The following is a 17,303-nucleotide window of genomic DNA, read 5'->3' as shown; positions in this document are numbered from 1 at the left end:
AGTTAAATTATTTTAAAAACCACTCAAAGACTTCCAAAGATTCTTATACTCAAACTACCCAATTGAAATCGTAGATTCTTAACTCAAAAGTTCTACCTCACCAATCAAACTCTACAATGAAGAAAAGAAAACAAAGTTTCAAGGGCCAACGAGCTTCTACCTTTTGCCCATCTATCCAACTGCCTACCTTTATAGATACAGATAGTCCCAGTTTTAGTGATGCCTACAGCCATGTATTGTATTCAGAAAGTAGGCAACCGAACCCGTTCGATATAATCTGTAGATGTCGTTAAGATACGGAGCACGCGAGCTTGGAAGACTTGGAACCTGGAGGATTACTCTATAATGACGAAAAACTAACGAACGAGAGCCTTCGTGTAATCGGCCAGTTTACTACAACGAGATAGAGTCGTAGCTCGCGCAACAACGCTTCGAAACTTCGTTTTTGTTATGTAGTGACCCCACAACACAACGTCGCTGCAATGCAATTGAGGGAGCTTACAGAATTAAATGAATCGTTTTTCATGTCCATAATCTAATAAATCATCTACAACCTACCTCGATTCACGAGCAATGAAAAAGTTCCACTAAGTACAAAATGTCGACACGAAATTAATGATCCCAATTTTTCCAAACATTCGATTTAGAAATTGATTAATATGTGCGTTTTTAGTTAGTAATATTGTGATGCGCTGTTAAAATATGTACGGTGGCCTGCGCCTAAAAGTATACAGGTGGAGTTTTTAAAATAGCGATCCCTGATGATGAAGGGACCAGCTACATTTGTTATAAATCCGGGGAAGTTTTGTGTGTGATGTGTGTAGCAGTGGTGTTTATGTGGATGTGCTTGAGCAGCATGTGAGCTTGAGATCACTATTTTAAAAACTCCGCCTGTATACTTTTAGGCGCAGGCCACCGTACTCCAATATTGCAGACGGCCTATTCCATTTAGGAGTAATTTGGGGATACTGTCACTGAAACTTTGTTATTGCTCGTGTGTGTATTATAATTAAAATGGAACCAAAGGAAAGCTCCGGACTCGGTCGTGTCTGGCAGCACCCTCCACTGTTAATTTAATATTGGTATTTACTCGTTATAGGTACCTATTAGGAATGTTATTTGCATAATGTTCGCTTAGCGACATCAGTTTTTACTGAAACGTCCCGGGAGAAGCAAGTCTGGGGAAGTCATCAACAAATATATTAATCAATCAAGTATTTACTTAGCCTTCGATCATCGATGGATATTAATTTTATTATGACGTTGAAGGTAACGTTCATTTTTTTAATTAAATAAACTATGGATCTTAAAACTATCGCTGCCAAACTCATGAATTACAGGCAGGAATGCACTGAATGGGAGGGCAGAGCGTCCTAAACTTACATCAAGACTGAAAGTAGAACAGCCTCGTTGGTTTGTTTATTTTTAATCATCTACTTTGAAAACTTCTTATCGAGAAATCCATTTTAGGTTACCCTAAACTTTTCAGAATTTTCGCGACTATCCTGTATTTCCTACGTACGTAGGATAGTAAGATACAAATCAAGTTAGTTGATGAAAAGAATAAGGCACATAATTTAGCCTTCGCTAAATTATTATCGCGTGACATAAGGTAATTTAGCTTTTATTGAAAGAAATTGCATTATTTTTTCTTGAAATAACAAACTACGCAAACATAACTGGAGTTAGTCTTGCGACAGTTGTGTGTGAGCTTAGTTCTCTACGCTTATTCAAATTATACCTACTTACACATATTTACTTAATTACTTAAATGAAATGATGATAAAAGTTAAGTCGCATTAAAATTATTGTTAAACATACCTACTAAGTACTTAATACCCATACGACCCACGGAAAGATAGAGGTAAGTTTAAAAGTTACTGCACATATACTTAATTATGATTATTATAAGTACTTACTTAGTATTTACTTGTATTTATATACCAATAGATAATCAAAGGACAGAAGTTTAGTATAAGAAATAAAAGTACCTAAGTACCTCCCTTATAAAATATGTTTAAGTATACTCAAAACAAAGGCAATTTATTAGTTAGGTACCAATAGATCTTCCTGAGGATTTTACCTGTCAGGATCAGAATACTTTCATACCTAAAACACTCATAAGCAAATAAGTTCAATCAACTTCAACATACTCGTAGGTACTACTTATGTACTTACTCTTTGAACCTATAGGCATATAGGCACTCAAGGGTAAGCCTACCACTAGTTGCTCAGTCGAAACTAGACCTCACAAGAGATGCTCGTGGTGATGGTGCATTGTTGAACTCAGTGACTGATTGTTGTTGATATTTTTTAAAACAAAAAACAACTTTGGTGTACATATTTTGTATTCAGTTTGTGAAATTTTGATCGTTTAGTATACCGGTAGTAAAGAAGAGTGAGTAATAAATAAGAAGTATCTTTAGTAATTAGGTCTGCATATTGAATCATTTACTGTACCATTGTTAATGAACTGCTGCACTCACTGTCGTATTCAGAGTCGCATATAATTATTGATTAGTTTCAGTAATGTTTTTTATGGTTCTGAATACTGCAAGTATTGCTTATACATTTTTGGCAATTAATAAGCACAGGACACTGGTCAATTTCCAACTTTCCTCAGTGAAAGTAAGTTATCATAATCAAATCAAATCAAATCATTTTATTTGTGAACATAGGTATAGTCATAACAGGTGTTTTACAGTATTTTTTTACATACATACATCAGGATATTTATTTATTCAGAGGAAAACTTACAGCTAAACATTATACATAAGAAATTTCGATTAATAATACATAGCCAATTAAAAGTTTTCACACATATGTAAATTATAGGTAAAGGTGATATAAATACCTACTATGTATCTGTAGCATTATCAGCAGCCAACAATCGACAACTGTGTAGCGAGCATAGGATTCGATACTATTTTCGAATCTACACGAAGGGTCACTTTTACCAAACGCTAAACGTATTTAAATCAAATTTTAAATACATTTTGTACTAACTGACAGACGTATGACGGGCTACTAAATACGTTTAGCGTTTGGTGAAATTCCACCTAACATATGAAAAAAACAAATGTCACTTTTGGAACCAACTTTGCCTTACATTTTGACAGTGACAGTTGAAGATACGCAACGTTAACGGAGGATCGAAACTTGTGCTCACGACTCTGCTGGCTCTATATACTTAACTCAAAATTCAAAATTTTTATTGTGTACAGTGTGTACAAATGTGGTTACTCTCAGGGAGTTCCTTCCTCATCCAACCAATGCTAGCTTGACAACGTTCGTATTGCAGTGGGTTGTAGGGCGCCCCACACTGCGTAAGTTATGGTATAATCTACTTGAGAAGTCTAAACTCTCTAATTATAGTCCATTAGGTAATTTGGCAGGGTCATACTTAGGAACATCATAGAACAACGCGCACTCGGGTGTACCCTCTACTCAATACATACGCCATTATCTAATTTGCTGTCATATTATTATCTTTACGAGTCTAACGCTAAATTAGGTAGGAACTTAAATATTAAGTAGTACTTACGACATATAGATTATCCGTGAATTTCAGTGGAAAGTTCCCCGAAACTTTCCATCAATCTACAAATATTTTTGTTTGTTGTTTATTCGTCGTTTTCCTACCACAAACGTAGTCCCCGAGCAAATAGATAATTTCATTATTTTTGTGATCATAAAAGGCAAAGAAATCGCTAACTTGCGTGTCCCCAACTGAGTTATCCAGCAGTGTAGTCTGACGGCAAGAAATTATGTCTTCCTGTACCCTGATCATGAATATTTCTGAAAAAGTAAAATGCTTATTTCTTCATCTGAGTACCTAATTGGGGTAAATTTGGGTAAGTTTGGGGTTTGTGAAACTTTGTAAAATAACAAAAATAAGTACATATATAACTTGGATAAATGCTGTCCAGTTTTAAGTAAAGATAACAAGTACGATTGATTCGATGTCATCTTTATTCAGAAATTCGTTGTCTGCATCGCTATCAAAGCGACTTTGACTTTGCACCAAGTTTTTGACGCTTTGTGAGTGGATAGGTCTAGGTGCCCATACCGTAGAAAGCGGCCGATTCCCTCTCTCATGTGTAATCAATTCATTACATTTATCCAGCCTGGCGGCCTGGCGCGACCCTGCATCAGGCCTCCACTCGTCTGCATTATGATGTTCAGGCGAGCGTTCCGTGAGTTCCACCCCTTGCATGAATAATTCCATGATAATGAGCCGTAACCGATGCCAAAGTTATGACGAACAAACATACCGACCCCCCTACCCCCCTCTTATTATTAGACATTAACTTTGAAGGCGCATATCGCGGAGTAACCTTCTTCAGGCAATTTTGGAATATACAGTTACAACTGGTAATAAAAGTAGCAAGTTTACATTAGTGACGACTTTAGACATGTACCTAGCCGCTATACAGGGTGTAGCAAAATTGGTATACTAAGCCGAAACCTACATGTGCAGCATGTTATATCTAAGCCCGAAACTGAAATAAAAATTTGGAAATTCGCGTTTTTTTTCCATAGTAAAAAGTCACGTGACCAACAAAGTTTCTATGGAAAATGAATTTTTTTTTTCGCAAATTTTCAAATTCTGATTTCAGTTTCAGGCTTAGATATACCATGCTGCACATGTAGGTTTCGGCTTAGTATACCCTTTTGCAACATCCTGTATATAGTGGATGAGGAAGGGACGGACGGAGTGTAGTGTCGCTCCTTGGGAGAGGCCTATGTAAAGTAATAAAATTAGTAGTTAGGTAGTGCGTAGCGTATGAATTCTATCAGTGCTTCGCACTACCTAAAGCAAAGGTCTCCCTGTCTTTTCCACCTATTCCTATCATGCAACTCCTAACTTATTATTTAATTTAAGCTTCGTCTGACTGCACTACAGTCAGAGGTCGCCTATATATACGCCTATATACCTACTTAACATTAAAGCTGAGCGAAGCCCAAGTCAGCAATGGTAAGATTTATTATCTGCTTCGTAGCGGTTCGGGAGGCCATTTGTCGGTAAAATCATTACATTAGGTAACCCAAAAGCCTAAAAACGACCTTGCTATGTATGCAATATTAATGGTTATGGCTCCAACGTACTGTATCAGATAGATACTCGTAACTAACGGTTCATACCGTACCGTACGTACGTCATTACCCTTGTGATTTATTTTCTCTAATTGTATGTATGGCAATATGGCATATGAATTGATTATTTATTTATTTACCTGCCTACCTATATACTCGTATCTACCTCATTGTATATCTTATATCTTATATATGGAGCGTATGAATGAGAATCAAAACAACAAAATATTTAAGAAAGTATTTATAAAATCAAAATTTTCGAAGCATTCTTAAAAAATATCTTTGGACCCGATATTACTTTTCAAAACGTGTGCACCATCCAAAACGAAACATTAAACAACCTACTAGCTCTACTAAACTTTATGTTGCACCCCTTGTTTCCAGTTCCTGAATGACTAGCATGGGCCGGAGCAAGGAGCCGGAGGCGCCGGTCAGTGACCCCCTGGAGGCCAAGAAGCACCGCGACGAGGCCACCGGACATCTCAAGAACGGGAACTATGATAGAGCTCTGCACTCACTCGAGAAGGTAATTATTCTTGTTATTAGGCTGCGTTTTAGTAGGCAAACTGTTTGTGTTTACGGCAGGCCGAGCTAGCGGATTATCGGCTTAAGTAGTAAGTCGAGTTTTCAAAGTTTGCTTGTTTTGAACGCAAATTTGGTGGCAAAAGGGTAGACCAAGAGTGGAATGGTTAATTGTGGAAGGAGTGGTCAGTCAGATTAGCTTTAGTCGTTGAAAGTAGATACGAAATAGGCAATTGTTACCTAAGGGGCAAAAGCTGGTTATTTAGACCCCGAGGTGGGGTTTGGCGTTGGCGTGTGAGCCTTACAAATGCGTTTTTTTTTAAAATAGAAACTTAAATCAGATTTTTTTTAAATAATATCCTCTTCTTATAATGTACGTGTGTATAATATAAGGTTTGTGGGATGTATGTAATAGCATAAGTTGTTTTCTTTGAATAAAGATTTATTCTATTCTATTCTATTCTATAAAACAAAAAAAGATTTCCTCACCTTCATTACAAGGTAAATAACATTAGGTGCTTAGTTTAAGAAGGCTTTTACTTGAAATTCATCATCATTCATCGTTCATTTTAGATACAATAACTGTAATTTTAAAATGGAATGAAAAGAGCTATTTTCATTCCATTCTTCATACAATTCTTAAAATATACTTTCAGAGCATTATAAAAAAACTAGTGCGCTACATAACGCTACGACGGCCTACGCGCTACTACTCGTACGTAGTCCGTAGCAACATTGTAGCTCGTAGCAGTTGTAGCAGCGATGTTTTAAAAAAAATACGTACTTATAGTAGTTAGGTAGGTAATTATGATTAGTATTTTCATAAAATGGAAGTCATCATATTAATACCAGAGATAATTTGATTAAAGATAGGAAAGGTATTCGGTAGTTAGGTTTACAATTAGTTTTTCCTCTTTTAGCAGAGCTTATAATGGGATACATAGAGAGGTAGGTATGATTGATTTCCGCATCAAATTATAGGTATTTTAGAAGTAAACTTAATGTAAGCACTTGAAGCTTTCAAGTACTCTATCGACAAATCAAAGAAGGCGTGAAACCACACGCGGAAAACAAGTCAGTCGCCATGACGACGACAGCAAAAGCGTCGATATCCGCACCTCTCCACTCACTAGTTACGTAACCCATATGTGAAACTGCACTCGTGCACCAGTTGAAAAATCTCCAGAAAAATGGATATCGGGGACAGCGCGAAGGCCCAGGCGCGGTCCATCCTTGGACCGACTAAAGATGCGGAGTTCTTACAAAGTTTCGTGCGCGTAGGGACGGGAGATGACGATGAAGAGACGGCAGCACCCAAGGCCTCCATCAGCAAGCGCGCCCCACCCAGCGCTGACAAGGACGACGGCAAAGATGATGACGAAAAGCACTCAGCAAAAGACAGGAAGGACTCCAACTCTTCGAAGACACAGAAGAAGTCGAAGCGCAAACACAAACGAGAGCGTCGACGGCGGGAAGAGGAGCTTTACACGGACAAGGACCGCGCTGCGGCCGTGCTGCTGGGCTCCAGGGACATCAAGCAGTCCATGATCATGAAGGACCAGGCGGAGCGCACCTGCGCGCTGGACCTGCCCGCCGAGGCCGACGCCGGCACGCTGCTGGGGCTGGCCAGGGCCGAGATCATGAGGGAACGCTTCCGGAATGCACTTACTTTTGTTGATAAGGTGTTTTTACCGTTGCTTTAGAGTTTATAGTATTTTCTTTCGTATGATTTATTACCATGATAATATCTACCTTATTGTTACTCGACAGATCCAACGATACAAAAGACCAAAAAATCAAGATTAAAACACAAAATACGGTACCTAATTACTATACGATAATAAAGTCACAATTCTCTCTCACCTGTAATTTTCTCACCATTCCAGGCAATAGAGCTGGCACCAGAAGAGAAGGCAGCGTACGTGGCGCGCAGCAAATGCTACCTACTCCTCGGGGAGCCGCGCTCGGCGCTGGCGGACGCTGAAGCAGCCCTCCAGCTGGACCCCAAGCACGTCCAGGCTCTACTGCACAAGGCCGAAGCCCTGTACTACTGTGGGGAGTTTGAGCTCAGCCTGGTGCACTATCATAGGGGCTTGAGGACAAGACCTGATCTGCACGCGTTTAGACTTGGCGTGCAGAAGGCTCAGGTTAGTTATAGTTATATAGATAAGTAGCTATGTAATTAAATGAAAATTTAAAAATCATCGATGGAGCTGAAATAGATCTAATCAGGTGCCCAAGTGTATGAACAAGAACAGTCTGAATCTTTAATTAAAAAAATGAAAGTTGAAGATAATAAAATTCATCTTTAGCTTCAGCTTACCTAGCTACCGTCTACCTGCTAGATATATTAGACCACTGAAGCAGTCTCTAAGTAGGTAAATACACAAAAAATCTCACAGTCCATTTTCTTCTCATTACAGGAGGCAATCGAAAACACAATCGGAACCGTAAAACCAACAAAAAAGACCAGCAAGAAGACTCCCAAAGCCACCAGACCCGTGCTCGGCCAGCTCATGTCCGACAAGATCTACCTGGAGAATCTACTGAAGAACCCAGACCTGGCCATAGCTGACAAGAAGAATGAGGAGGTGACGAGGCAGGCGGAAGAGGCGCTGAGGTTCCTGGAGAATAGGGAGGAGTTCTGGCGGCAACAGCAGACCGCTGCAGGGAATTAATGACACTTAATTATAATAATCATCTTGTCAACTAACGCGTTAGTCTTTACCGAAATAATCTGAAAATTACCTCGTTAGATAAGTACTTATTATTGTTCCTAGACAGGGAGCGGTGGTAGTTCAGTCGGGTAAGCGCCCGCTTCTCACGCCAGAGATGCGGGTTCAAATCCCGGCGCTGACATGTACCAATAAGTTCTTTTAACTTAAGTACAATGTATACCATCGCTCTTACGGTGAAGGAAAACATCGTGAGGAAACCTGCATATCTAGATCTAGCTCATCTAGATATGTGAACCCACCAACCCGCAGTGGACCAGCGTGGTGGGAAATGGTCCAAGCCTTCCTAGGCAGTTTAGACCTTGGGGACATGCACAAAGGTTCCACTCGAGAGAGTCAGGTGCAGGTACTTACACCCCCACAGAATAGAATAGAATAGAATAGTTCCTAGACAGTTTAGTTACGTACCTACTTATTCTAAACTAATTTAGGTATAACTCTAGTGTTTGTCATCGATACAAGGCCTAACTAGGTAGGTAATTCACTTCATACCTGCAAATAAATATCCTAACTACATAGAACTATTATAGAACTGTAGGTAGGTACTATCAACGTCTGAAACTCTGTACCTACCTACCTACATACATGTTAGTAACTTCTATTAATTTTAAATGAAGCCTATGATTTACTTTACTGTTAGAGTAAAGTACTTATAGGTACTTACACATAAAAACAATTTTATTATTAAGTTAATAAACGAGTTCTATCGATTTCCTTTATTTCTTTCCTTACTTATTTATCATTCCAAATGGCAATTACTACACGAGCTAAATGAAACACATTGTTTGGTCTGGTCATCATATAGCCGCTATACCCGAGTTGGCACCCAAGTGGCCCCGTTCTTGCAGTGGGTGACCATGGCCATCATGAGCCAAAATCTGCTAGCAGCAAAATTATTCTTCTGAGTTATGGCCCCACCAAATAAAAGAGTAGTGAACAGTCATTCATTCAATGGGCTCTGTAATCTGTGAATTCATTCATTTTAAAAATGTCAATGTCAAAGATATGTCAACGTCACGTCAACGGCGTTTTTTCATTCATTCATTCGATTCCCCATCAAAGGGAAATGTTGAAATGTTTTTACTGAATTAAATTGTAATTTATTACTATGGAATCTATTACACCCGATCTCAGTCCTGAAGATAAGTGCAATTTCAATGGGGACTGTTCACCACCGCCAAGAAACTCTATCCATGAGCTGAATTACAACCGAAATATCGATGACATCTCTACTCCATCGGAACTCAAATTTGATCAAGGTATCGTAAACAAAATAATATCAAATTGTTGTAGCCACAAGCTGATACGTAAACCTAATAGATTTACGATTGACACCATGAGAGTGTAAACTAATCAACGTTGTCTGGTACATGTATGCATTGGGCTACATATCTGTTCTACCGTGGAGCTTTCCTCAGTTCTTAATTCATTTACGCCTCTTATATTGCGTTTCTAGGTGCCCTAAGTGGTCAAAGTATCAATATGGGGGCGTTACCCGCACTGGATTTCTAATCACATATTATTATACCTTATATTAGATACTTTCCAAGACACATAAAACCAAGACTATGTTTATAATTAGTTAAAATTGTTGTGTTGCAATAATAACACTTATTGCATTATTATACGTTCATGTTTATTTCAGATGAAGATGAAATAGAAGACCCTGAGATTACAGAAAAAAAGAAACTTATTGAAAAATGTCTTCAAGACCCTAACACTACTTTGGAACAGTGGAAATATTTGGCAAAAAGCAAGGGAGGCCTAATATTAGGTTTGTAATTATACTACAGAACATAAATCTTTTAGAACCAAGTTTTAATTAAAGGTTTTGCTTATGTTAAATTCATGTTTGTAAGGCCCGGGTCTCCTATTTACTCCGTAGGTCGCGTCAAGTGTCACCGCCGTAGGCCGCGTCACGATACTCACTACATCTACGCGCCAACGTCGGCGTGTGAGGGAGACCGCATCAGTACATTTCTATAGTGAGCATCGTGACACGGCCTACGGCGTGATGCTGGATGCGACCTGCGGCGTAAACAGGAGACCCACGCCTAACTCGCACATCGCTTGCAAAAGATCATTTCTCTGGCAAAGTCTACATCAGCTTCAGTTAATTATTGTACTGTAATATCTAATTTAATATGTGTATGTTTTTGTTGCAGATGAATACAGAAGAAAGATTTGGCATCAGCTGGTAGGAGTGACAAAAGATGAAATGACGGAACCTCCATCCTTAGATGAACTTTCTACTCACAGTGAATATAATCAGGTAGAATAGAACTACACTCAATTAAGAAACACTTAGACATATTAAATCCTTATCAAAAGACAATGGATGGTAAATTTTTACCCTAAAAAACTATAAAACAGTGAGTTTTCCAGCACCAAAATATCCTAACCTCAGCTGACACATGTCAAGTGACAACTAGCAACAGCTTTGTATGTTTGTGTGTTTGTACAGGCAAATAATATGTAGACTTTCTTACTGTAGCCACATATGGTTAATTAATTTTCTACAATAACATTTATAGGTAGGTATTAATAGGTAGGTTAATTCTAGTTTATAGGTTTATTTTGGACATGCTTAATGTAGTCTTAGTTACTTATATGTCTGCATTTACTGTTTTTATTATTGTATAAAAGAGTTTTGTTAAATTTACCTGAGTTTTCCACCAACCAAGGGTTTTTTTTTTTTTTTTTTTATGCAGCCTGTGTCGTGTCCCACTGCTGGGCAAAGGCCTCAACCAAGGGTTGGCTGGAAGAAATTTCTTTTTGGCAATAAGCACGCCTTTGTGTACTAACTTCTTCTCAATTTGTATTTTGTCTCTGTATGTTATTTTTTTTAAGTATGCAATAAAGTGTCTATAAATAAACATTTTCCAGGTTGTATTGGACGTGAACAGATCTCTGAAACGGTTTCCCCCTGGTATCCCGTACGAGCAGAGAGTAGCGCTCCAGGACCAGCTGACAGTGCTCATACTGCGGGTCATCATCAAGTACCCACACCTCAAATACTATCAGGTAACACTTAATTTTTTACTCCCGAATTGTATAAGGTGTTGCAAAAGTGCTATGGTAAGCCGAAAAGGGGTAATTTTATTGTAAGTTAAAAGTTTGATATATCCTAACTAATATTGTTGTTACTTTTTCACGCCAAAACTACTGAACGGATTTGAATGAAATTTGGTATACATACGGTCTAGACCCTGGGAAAGAACATAAGCTATTTTTATCCCGGAATTCCCACTGGGAAACTTTTTAAGGCGAAGTGCGCGGGTACAGCTAATACTGTATAATTGAGATGGGATTATTTGCAATACCTTTTCCTTTGTTTATTCTTGCTGCAACTATGATTGCGATAACTCTACTCATTTCTTTCACTTTGTTACACTAATGTAAACATAATTATGAACAAAGTAGCAATGATTGTTTGTATGAGTCACTACATAAATAAATTAATTAGGTACTTGTAGCATAGCATTATGCTATGAATCTATACAACATTGGATTGACATTTATTTATTTTAATAGCTGTTGCCCATGAGCTTCACTTTGCCTTGGACTTCAATCCCCATCATTGCTCTCTCAATTGCAATACGACAACAATAGCACAAGAACTCTTGAGTAGTATAGAAAATTGAAAGAGGAAAGGATTTCTGTGTAGAACTGTAGACAAAACAGATTCAATCTGCTTTGCAATAAAAAATAATAATCAAAACCCCAGGGCTACCACGACGTGGCAATAACCCTGCTCCTCGTCTGCGGCGACGTGTCCTCATTCCCGCTCCTGTGCCGGCTGTCGCACGGCGAGGCGGCACCCCTGGCGCCGTTCATGCAGCTCACCATGCGGCCCACGCAGCACCGGCTCAACTACATGCTGCCTATTGTGAGGAGGATCGATGCGGAACTGGCGGATTATTTGGACAAGTGAGTGTTGCGCCTGATGGAATGATCCAGAGGGCTAATTTTCTAATTTTTTTTATCGCTATTATTTAAATATGAAGGGGGTGTCTAATGTCACACTGGATTTACCTATCATAATCGCAAGAAATGAGAGCTCCAGGAATAGACCTGTTAGTGTAGGTGTCTATCTCAGCAATACCTTTGGCATAGTGAATCTGTAGCTCTGAGCTTGAGCGTGAAACCCATCCTGAATGTTACTGGAAACAATAAGTCTACCAACAATAGTAACAAATATTTAACATTTAAATTACACACTTATATTAGACTGATCGAATGTTGGAAAATCCAAAAAAAATATAGCATACCATGACTCTTATCACCACCCTATCCACCCACAGATCACAAGTGGGAACCATGTTCGCGCTCCCCTGGTACCTCACCTGGTTCGGGCACAGCCTGAACGCCTATTCCGCCGTGGTGCGCCTATACGACTACTTCCTGTGCGCGCCGCCGCTGTTCCCCGTGTACGTGACGGCGGCCATCGTGGCGCAGCGCGCGCCCGAGCTGCTCGCCGCGGAGTGTGACATGGCGGTGCTGCACTGCCTGCTGTCCCGGGTGAGTGGTATATGTTAATAAGACAAATAGCGACCGAACAATAAAGACCGATTTGCACATATCAGTGTTGCTTCAGTGCTGTCACTGTCACGTTGTGTGAATACGTTCATTCAGAATGTATGAAAGAATAACGGCAACACTGATATATGCGAATCGGACTTAAAACGCGCTTATACGTACGGTGAGTGGTGTCGATAGTGCCCGAGCTCTAGTCCCGGGTGAGTGGTGGCTGTTTGTGGTATCTGTACTATTCGCTTACGTGAACGAACGAGAAGGGAGCTGTCGGAGTGCGATAATAAGCCGCACAGCACGCAACAATGGCGTCGCGCGGTGTTGACGAATCCTAATATAGGGCACCTAAATAATGCCTCTGTAGGTACTACCTATTGGTCAACTCTCGGACTTTCTATGAAAGGTACTACGTTATTAGTATGGAATTAAATCCTTCATTCTTTTTGTCTAATTATACCTTGTTTCACGGGGAAAGACATCTGACAGAACCCTTATTACATTCGAATAAGGGTAGTTTTTGTTTGTATCAGATGACTTTCCCCGTGAAATGGAATATAACATTTTACTATTGTGTAGTTAACATGGCTGTTAATAAATTTCAGTTACCCGATGACTTACCATTTGAAGACATCTTGGTAACGGCGGACCAACTGTACAAAGAACACGATCCCAGTACTCTCGAAGAAGAAGTTATTTTATTCGAAAAGAAAGAGTAAGACTTTTTATCATCACATTTTACTATCTATACAGTCAAAGTCACCATGAAATTCTTACACACTGCTAGTATTTTAATCCATCGTGGCATCATCGCTGCATTACTCGACAGTCATTAAATTAAAATTATCTACATATAATTATAGCCCGTGTGCAAGGCCTTACTGCCAATTATAAACTTCGCACCATTTATCATAATCTTGGCAAATTATCGATCATAACAAAACTACTGCAAATAAATTCAACAGATTTTTGTAAAAGCGTATAATGGTCTCGTACTATATGGATTAACATTCAATTCTAACCATCTCCCTCCAACCCACAGAGAAGAACAACGAAAACTGGACGAGGAGCGCATGCGCAGACGTCAGATCGCGGCGCGCAACGCCCGCAACCCCACCCTGTATGTGCGCCTCGAGCGGCGACTGAAACGCTGGCTCAACATGCGGCTGCCACTGTCCTACCGCACTGTCCTGGCCACTGCTACTGTCCTGGTTGGAGTCTACGCGTATTACCGACCGGATTTCCTGTTTAACAGGTAGCGCCAAGGGTACCAATTTGTCTTGTTCCGCCTTCGGTGAATGAAAGGTTTTGGCTTCTGAGTCGGTGATGAATTGCAGTTTTGGACATGGAAATTTTGTTTATGTATGTACCTATTTAATTTCAAATACATCGCAATAGCTTTTAAAGTGCAAAATGATTTTGTCATAATATTTGTTAACCGAGTTTATTTAGATAATCGGAATGGTTACACCATTAAATTTTATCATCGATTCAGAAGCGAAAATAAGTATAAATATCCCGAAATCATGTTTCTATCCTTTTGCCAAGTTCAACAGACTGCTTATATTATATGTGTAGTGTACGAAAGGTATGGCTTTGTAGATAGAGAATGTAGAAAAGGCTTCAAGCATTTCGACCAATCACGACGCAGTATTCATGGAAAGCATAACAAAATAACCAATCATCAGCTTTATAATAATCATCTATAACATGTCATCAATAACTGAAACAAAATGTTCCTTTCAAGTACTTACAGAAACATGACTCGGGATATTAAGGTGGATGGCAAATTGGTTGGTATTAACTAGTATTTAAGGGTGGTATTGGTAGTTAAGGAACTTTAGAGTATGAGGTTGGAAACCTTCTGTATCTTGTTATGTACTAACTCTCGATTGAACATAATATTTCGATGAATTACGATAAACTGCCATTGACAACTAGTGGAGAGTGTTTGAAAATAGCTGAAAGTAAAAAAAATTATCCAAGTTGATTCAGTATTAACAAAATTTCACAGTAATGTGGTTACAATATTAAGATACCTAAGGAAATCTAAAGGAAATTGACAAAGAATGAACTGAACAATTTTAATTATAGTATTCTATATTATGTATATCTTGTGAAAATGTGTATAATTTTATTGTATCAGCAATCCTTATTTATTACATCAAAATGTGATATTATTTAGTAAGTATTTTGTTAAGAGCTAAGTTATAAATACACTCATTACATGTGACATAGGTACTTTTACATGTATACCCCCAAGGATATAAGTTTGCATAACAAATGATTGTATTTATAACTAGTTTCACCCTTTTAGGCTATTTGTGTTAACCATCCATTCCTCACATTCGATTATTTATAAGTGTCTAACCGCGCGTCGGTAGGACTTTAAAAACATCAAATCCCTCATAATAAGTTTTATAGTAATGTAACTACGGTTTTTGACTTGAATGTATATGAGGATCTAGCGGTCGCGCTTACAGAAAGTAGAATTCATAAAAAGTTTGGTATAAAAATTTTATATGTGGGTACATCTCACACACGGCCATCCGACCTCAAGCTAGGCAAAGCCTGTGTTATGGGAATCGGACAGCTGATATATCTACACAAATACATAGATAGATACATATTAAATATAAATATCAACACCCAAATTTAAAATTAAAAGGTTAGAACGCGTCGATCGAATCTTGCGCCCCGCTCTGTGTAGGTACTACCGATGGAGTAATCTGATCTGGTTGATTTATCAACTCAAAAACCGTAGACATGTAAGTTGTGTGCTTGTGGCATATTCTGCTAAGGAAGCATTTACTATAATTTTAGGATTAAATCTAAGTTATTTATTTATTGTTCTCATGTAATCTCATTGTTTTAACTAATACTTAGGTCGATCAATTGGTTTATAAATATTGTAAACATGTACCTATATCCCTTACGAAATGCCAAGTATTATGTTAAATTAATATATTTATCTTCAGTCATTTTATAAGTAATTAATATTTATGTGAACCATCATTGGCTATGGAGTAAAAATTAATAATTATTTACATTTTAACAATCACAATTATTGTTACCATGTCACTAGTACGTAGCTAGACCATTTGTATTAAGTAAATAAGGCTTTATAAAAAGGGGCTATACACTCAATGTTATTTATTTCACACATGTGATAACTTTCACAATTTTATAAGTGGTTGAATTTAAGCTATAAGTTAAGTAGGTTAGGCTGTTAGAGGAGTAAATAGTAATGTGAATATATGAAGAATTGGATTCGTTTTAGCAATACACGTTTCTGAAGAGTTGAGTTTTTTATTGTTATTTTTTTTATAATTGTTTGTTTTATTCGTATTTCAGACACGGTGACGATGGAATGGACCTGTAGGGTGTTTTGGCTGTAAATAAAATCAAGATTCATTTGTTTAAATTCATTTATTTTTATTGATATTTCTCTACATTTATCTATGTTTGGCTGTGCAAAAATATGAATGGGTTAGGTACAGCTTGCAAATAATTTAAATCGGTTTTAATTAGTTTCACATAAGATCAAATATACCTACATAACCGCTGGTAATACATACAGCCGTAATATATTATTCGAGGCATAGCATTATTATACAGGGTGGCCCAAAGAGTGACGTCCAAAGGAAAATGTTAGATTCCTTAGGTCAAGGGGTAGCCAAATCACCCCCATGTATGTTCAGCAATTTTTAGTAGTTTAGGAGTTATGATTTTTTTTCCAAATTTTCTACGAAAATCGACCTCAGTGGATCAATTATGCTTTATTATTTTTTTGGATAACTTATTTAAATATTTTTTTATTTTTGTGTCATCCTCTTAAGTTGTTCTTTTAACCATAAAAGTTTCAGCTTCCTAGCTGTAATGTAAGTTAGTTATTTTTATATCGAAAGTTCAAATTATATCATCGAGCTAGACTGCTCTGAATTTTCAACTTGAAATTAAAAATTGAAATAGTTATTCTCATGGTCCCTTATTAATTTTAAAAACTCCGCAAGGTTCCAAAATTACATAAAAATAAAAATAAACTATTGCTTAATGGGGTATTATTTCCAGAAAACAGCCTTCAAAGGTACGTGGGTGGAAAATACCTAATTAGTAAATTGTTTCAGAAAGTTTAAAGATTCCTGTTCGGTCATTACTAAGGAGTCTAAGGACTAATTAAGTCAGAAAATGTATCAAATTAAAGGGAAAATAAAATTATTTACTATTTTTTTTTATTTTAGTTGCATGTTTGAATGAAAATTCTTAGTAAAATGTTTTAGTGTGAGTTGTAAGATTAATGCGATAATTGTATTATTAACAATAAGTAAATAGACTCAAATAATTATTTGACACATTTACTCATAATAAATTTTCAAAATGGGAATTCCTCCAATAATAAGGGAAGATCATTTTCGAGAA

The 17,303-nt window shown here is 37.8% G+C and overlaps 2 protein-coding genes across 2 annotated transcripts; both read left to right on the top strand.

Annotated features, from left to right (window-relative positions):
- Positions 1-6,715: 6,715 nt before the first annotated feature.
- LOC105386952 (outer dynein arm-docking complex subunit 4) lies at positions 6,716-8,542 on the top strand. The gene is made up of 3 exons (XM_011557604.3): positions 6,716-7,301; positions 7,506-7,766; positions 8,043-8,542. The coding sequence occupies exons 1-3, from the start codon at positions 6,810-6,812 to the stop codon at positions 8,295-8,297; spliced, it is 1,008 nt and encodes a 335-aa protein (XP_011555906.2). The 5' UTR covers positions 6,716-6,809; the 3' UTR covers positions 8,298-8,542.
- Positions 8,543-9,381: 839 nt separating this feature from the next.
- LOC105386926 (TBC1 domain family member 20) lies at positions 9,382-16,308 on the top strand. Its single transcript, XM_048629345.1, has 9 exons — positions 9,382-9,613; positions 10,000-10,128; positions 10,520-10,626; positions 11,241-11,378; positions 12,082-12,284; positions 12,659-12,875; positions 13,490-13,599; positions 13,927-14,139; positions 16,239-16,308. Exons 1-9 carry the CDS (start codon positions 9,463-9,465, stop codon positions 16,264-16,266), a joined length of 1,296 nt encoding a protein of 431 aa, XP_048485302.1. The 5' UTR covers positions 9,382-9,462; the 3' UTR covers positions 16,267-16,308.
- Positions 16,309-17,303: the final 995 nt, after the last annotated feature.

Source organism: Plutella xylostella, chromosome 4 (assembly GCF_932276165.1).
Source record: "Plutella xylostella chromosome 4, ilPluXylo3.1, whole genome shotgun sequence".
In the NCBI taxonomy this organism is placed as follows: Eukaryota; Metazoa; Arthropoda; class Insecta; order Lepidoptera; family Plutellidae; genus Plutella; species Plutella xylostella.
This window is presented reverse-complemented; position numbering and strand designations above follow the sequence as displayed.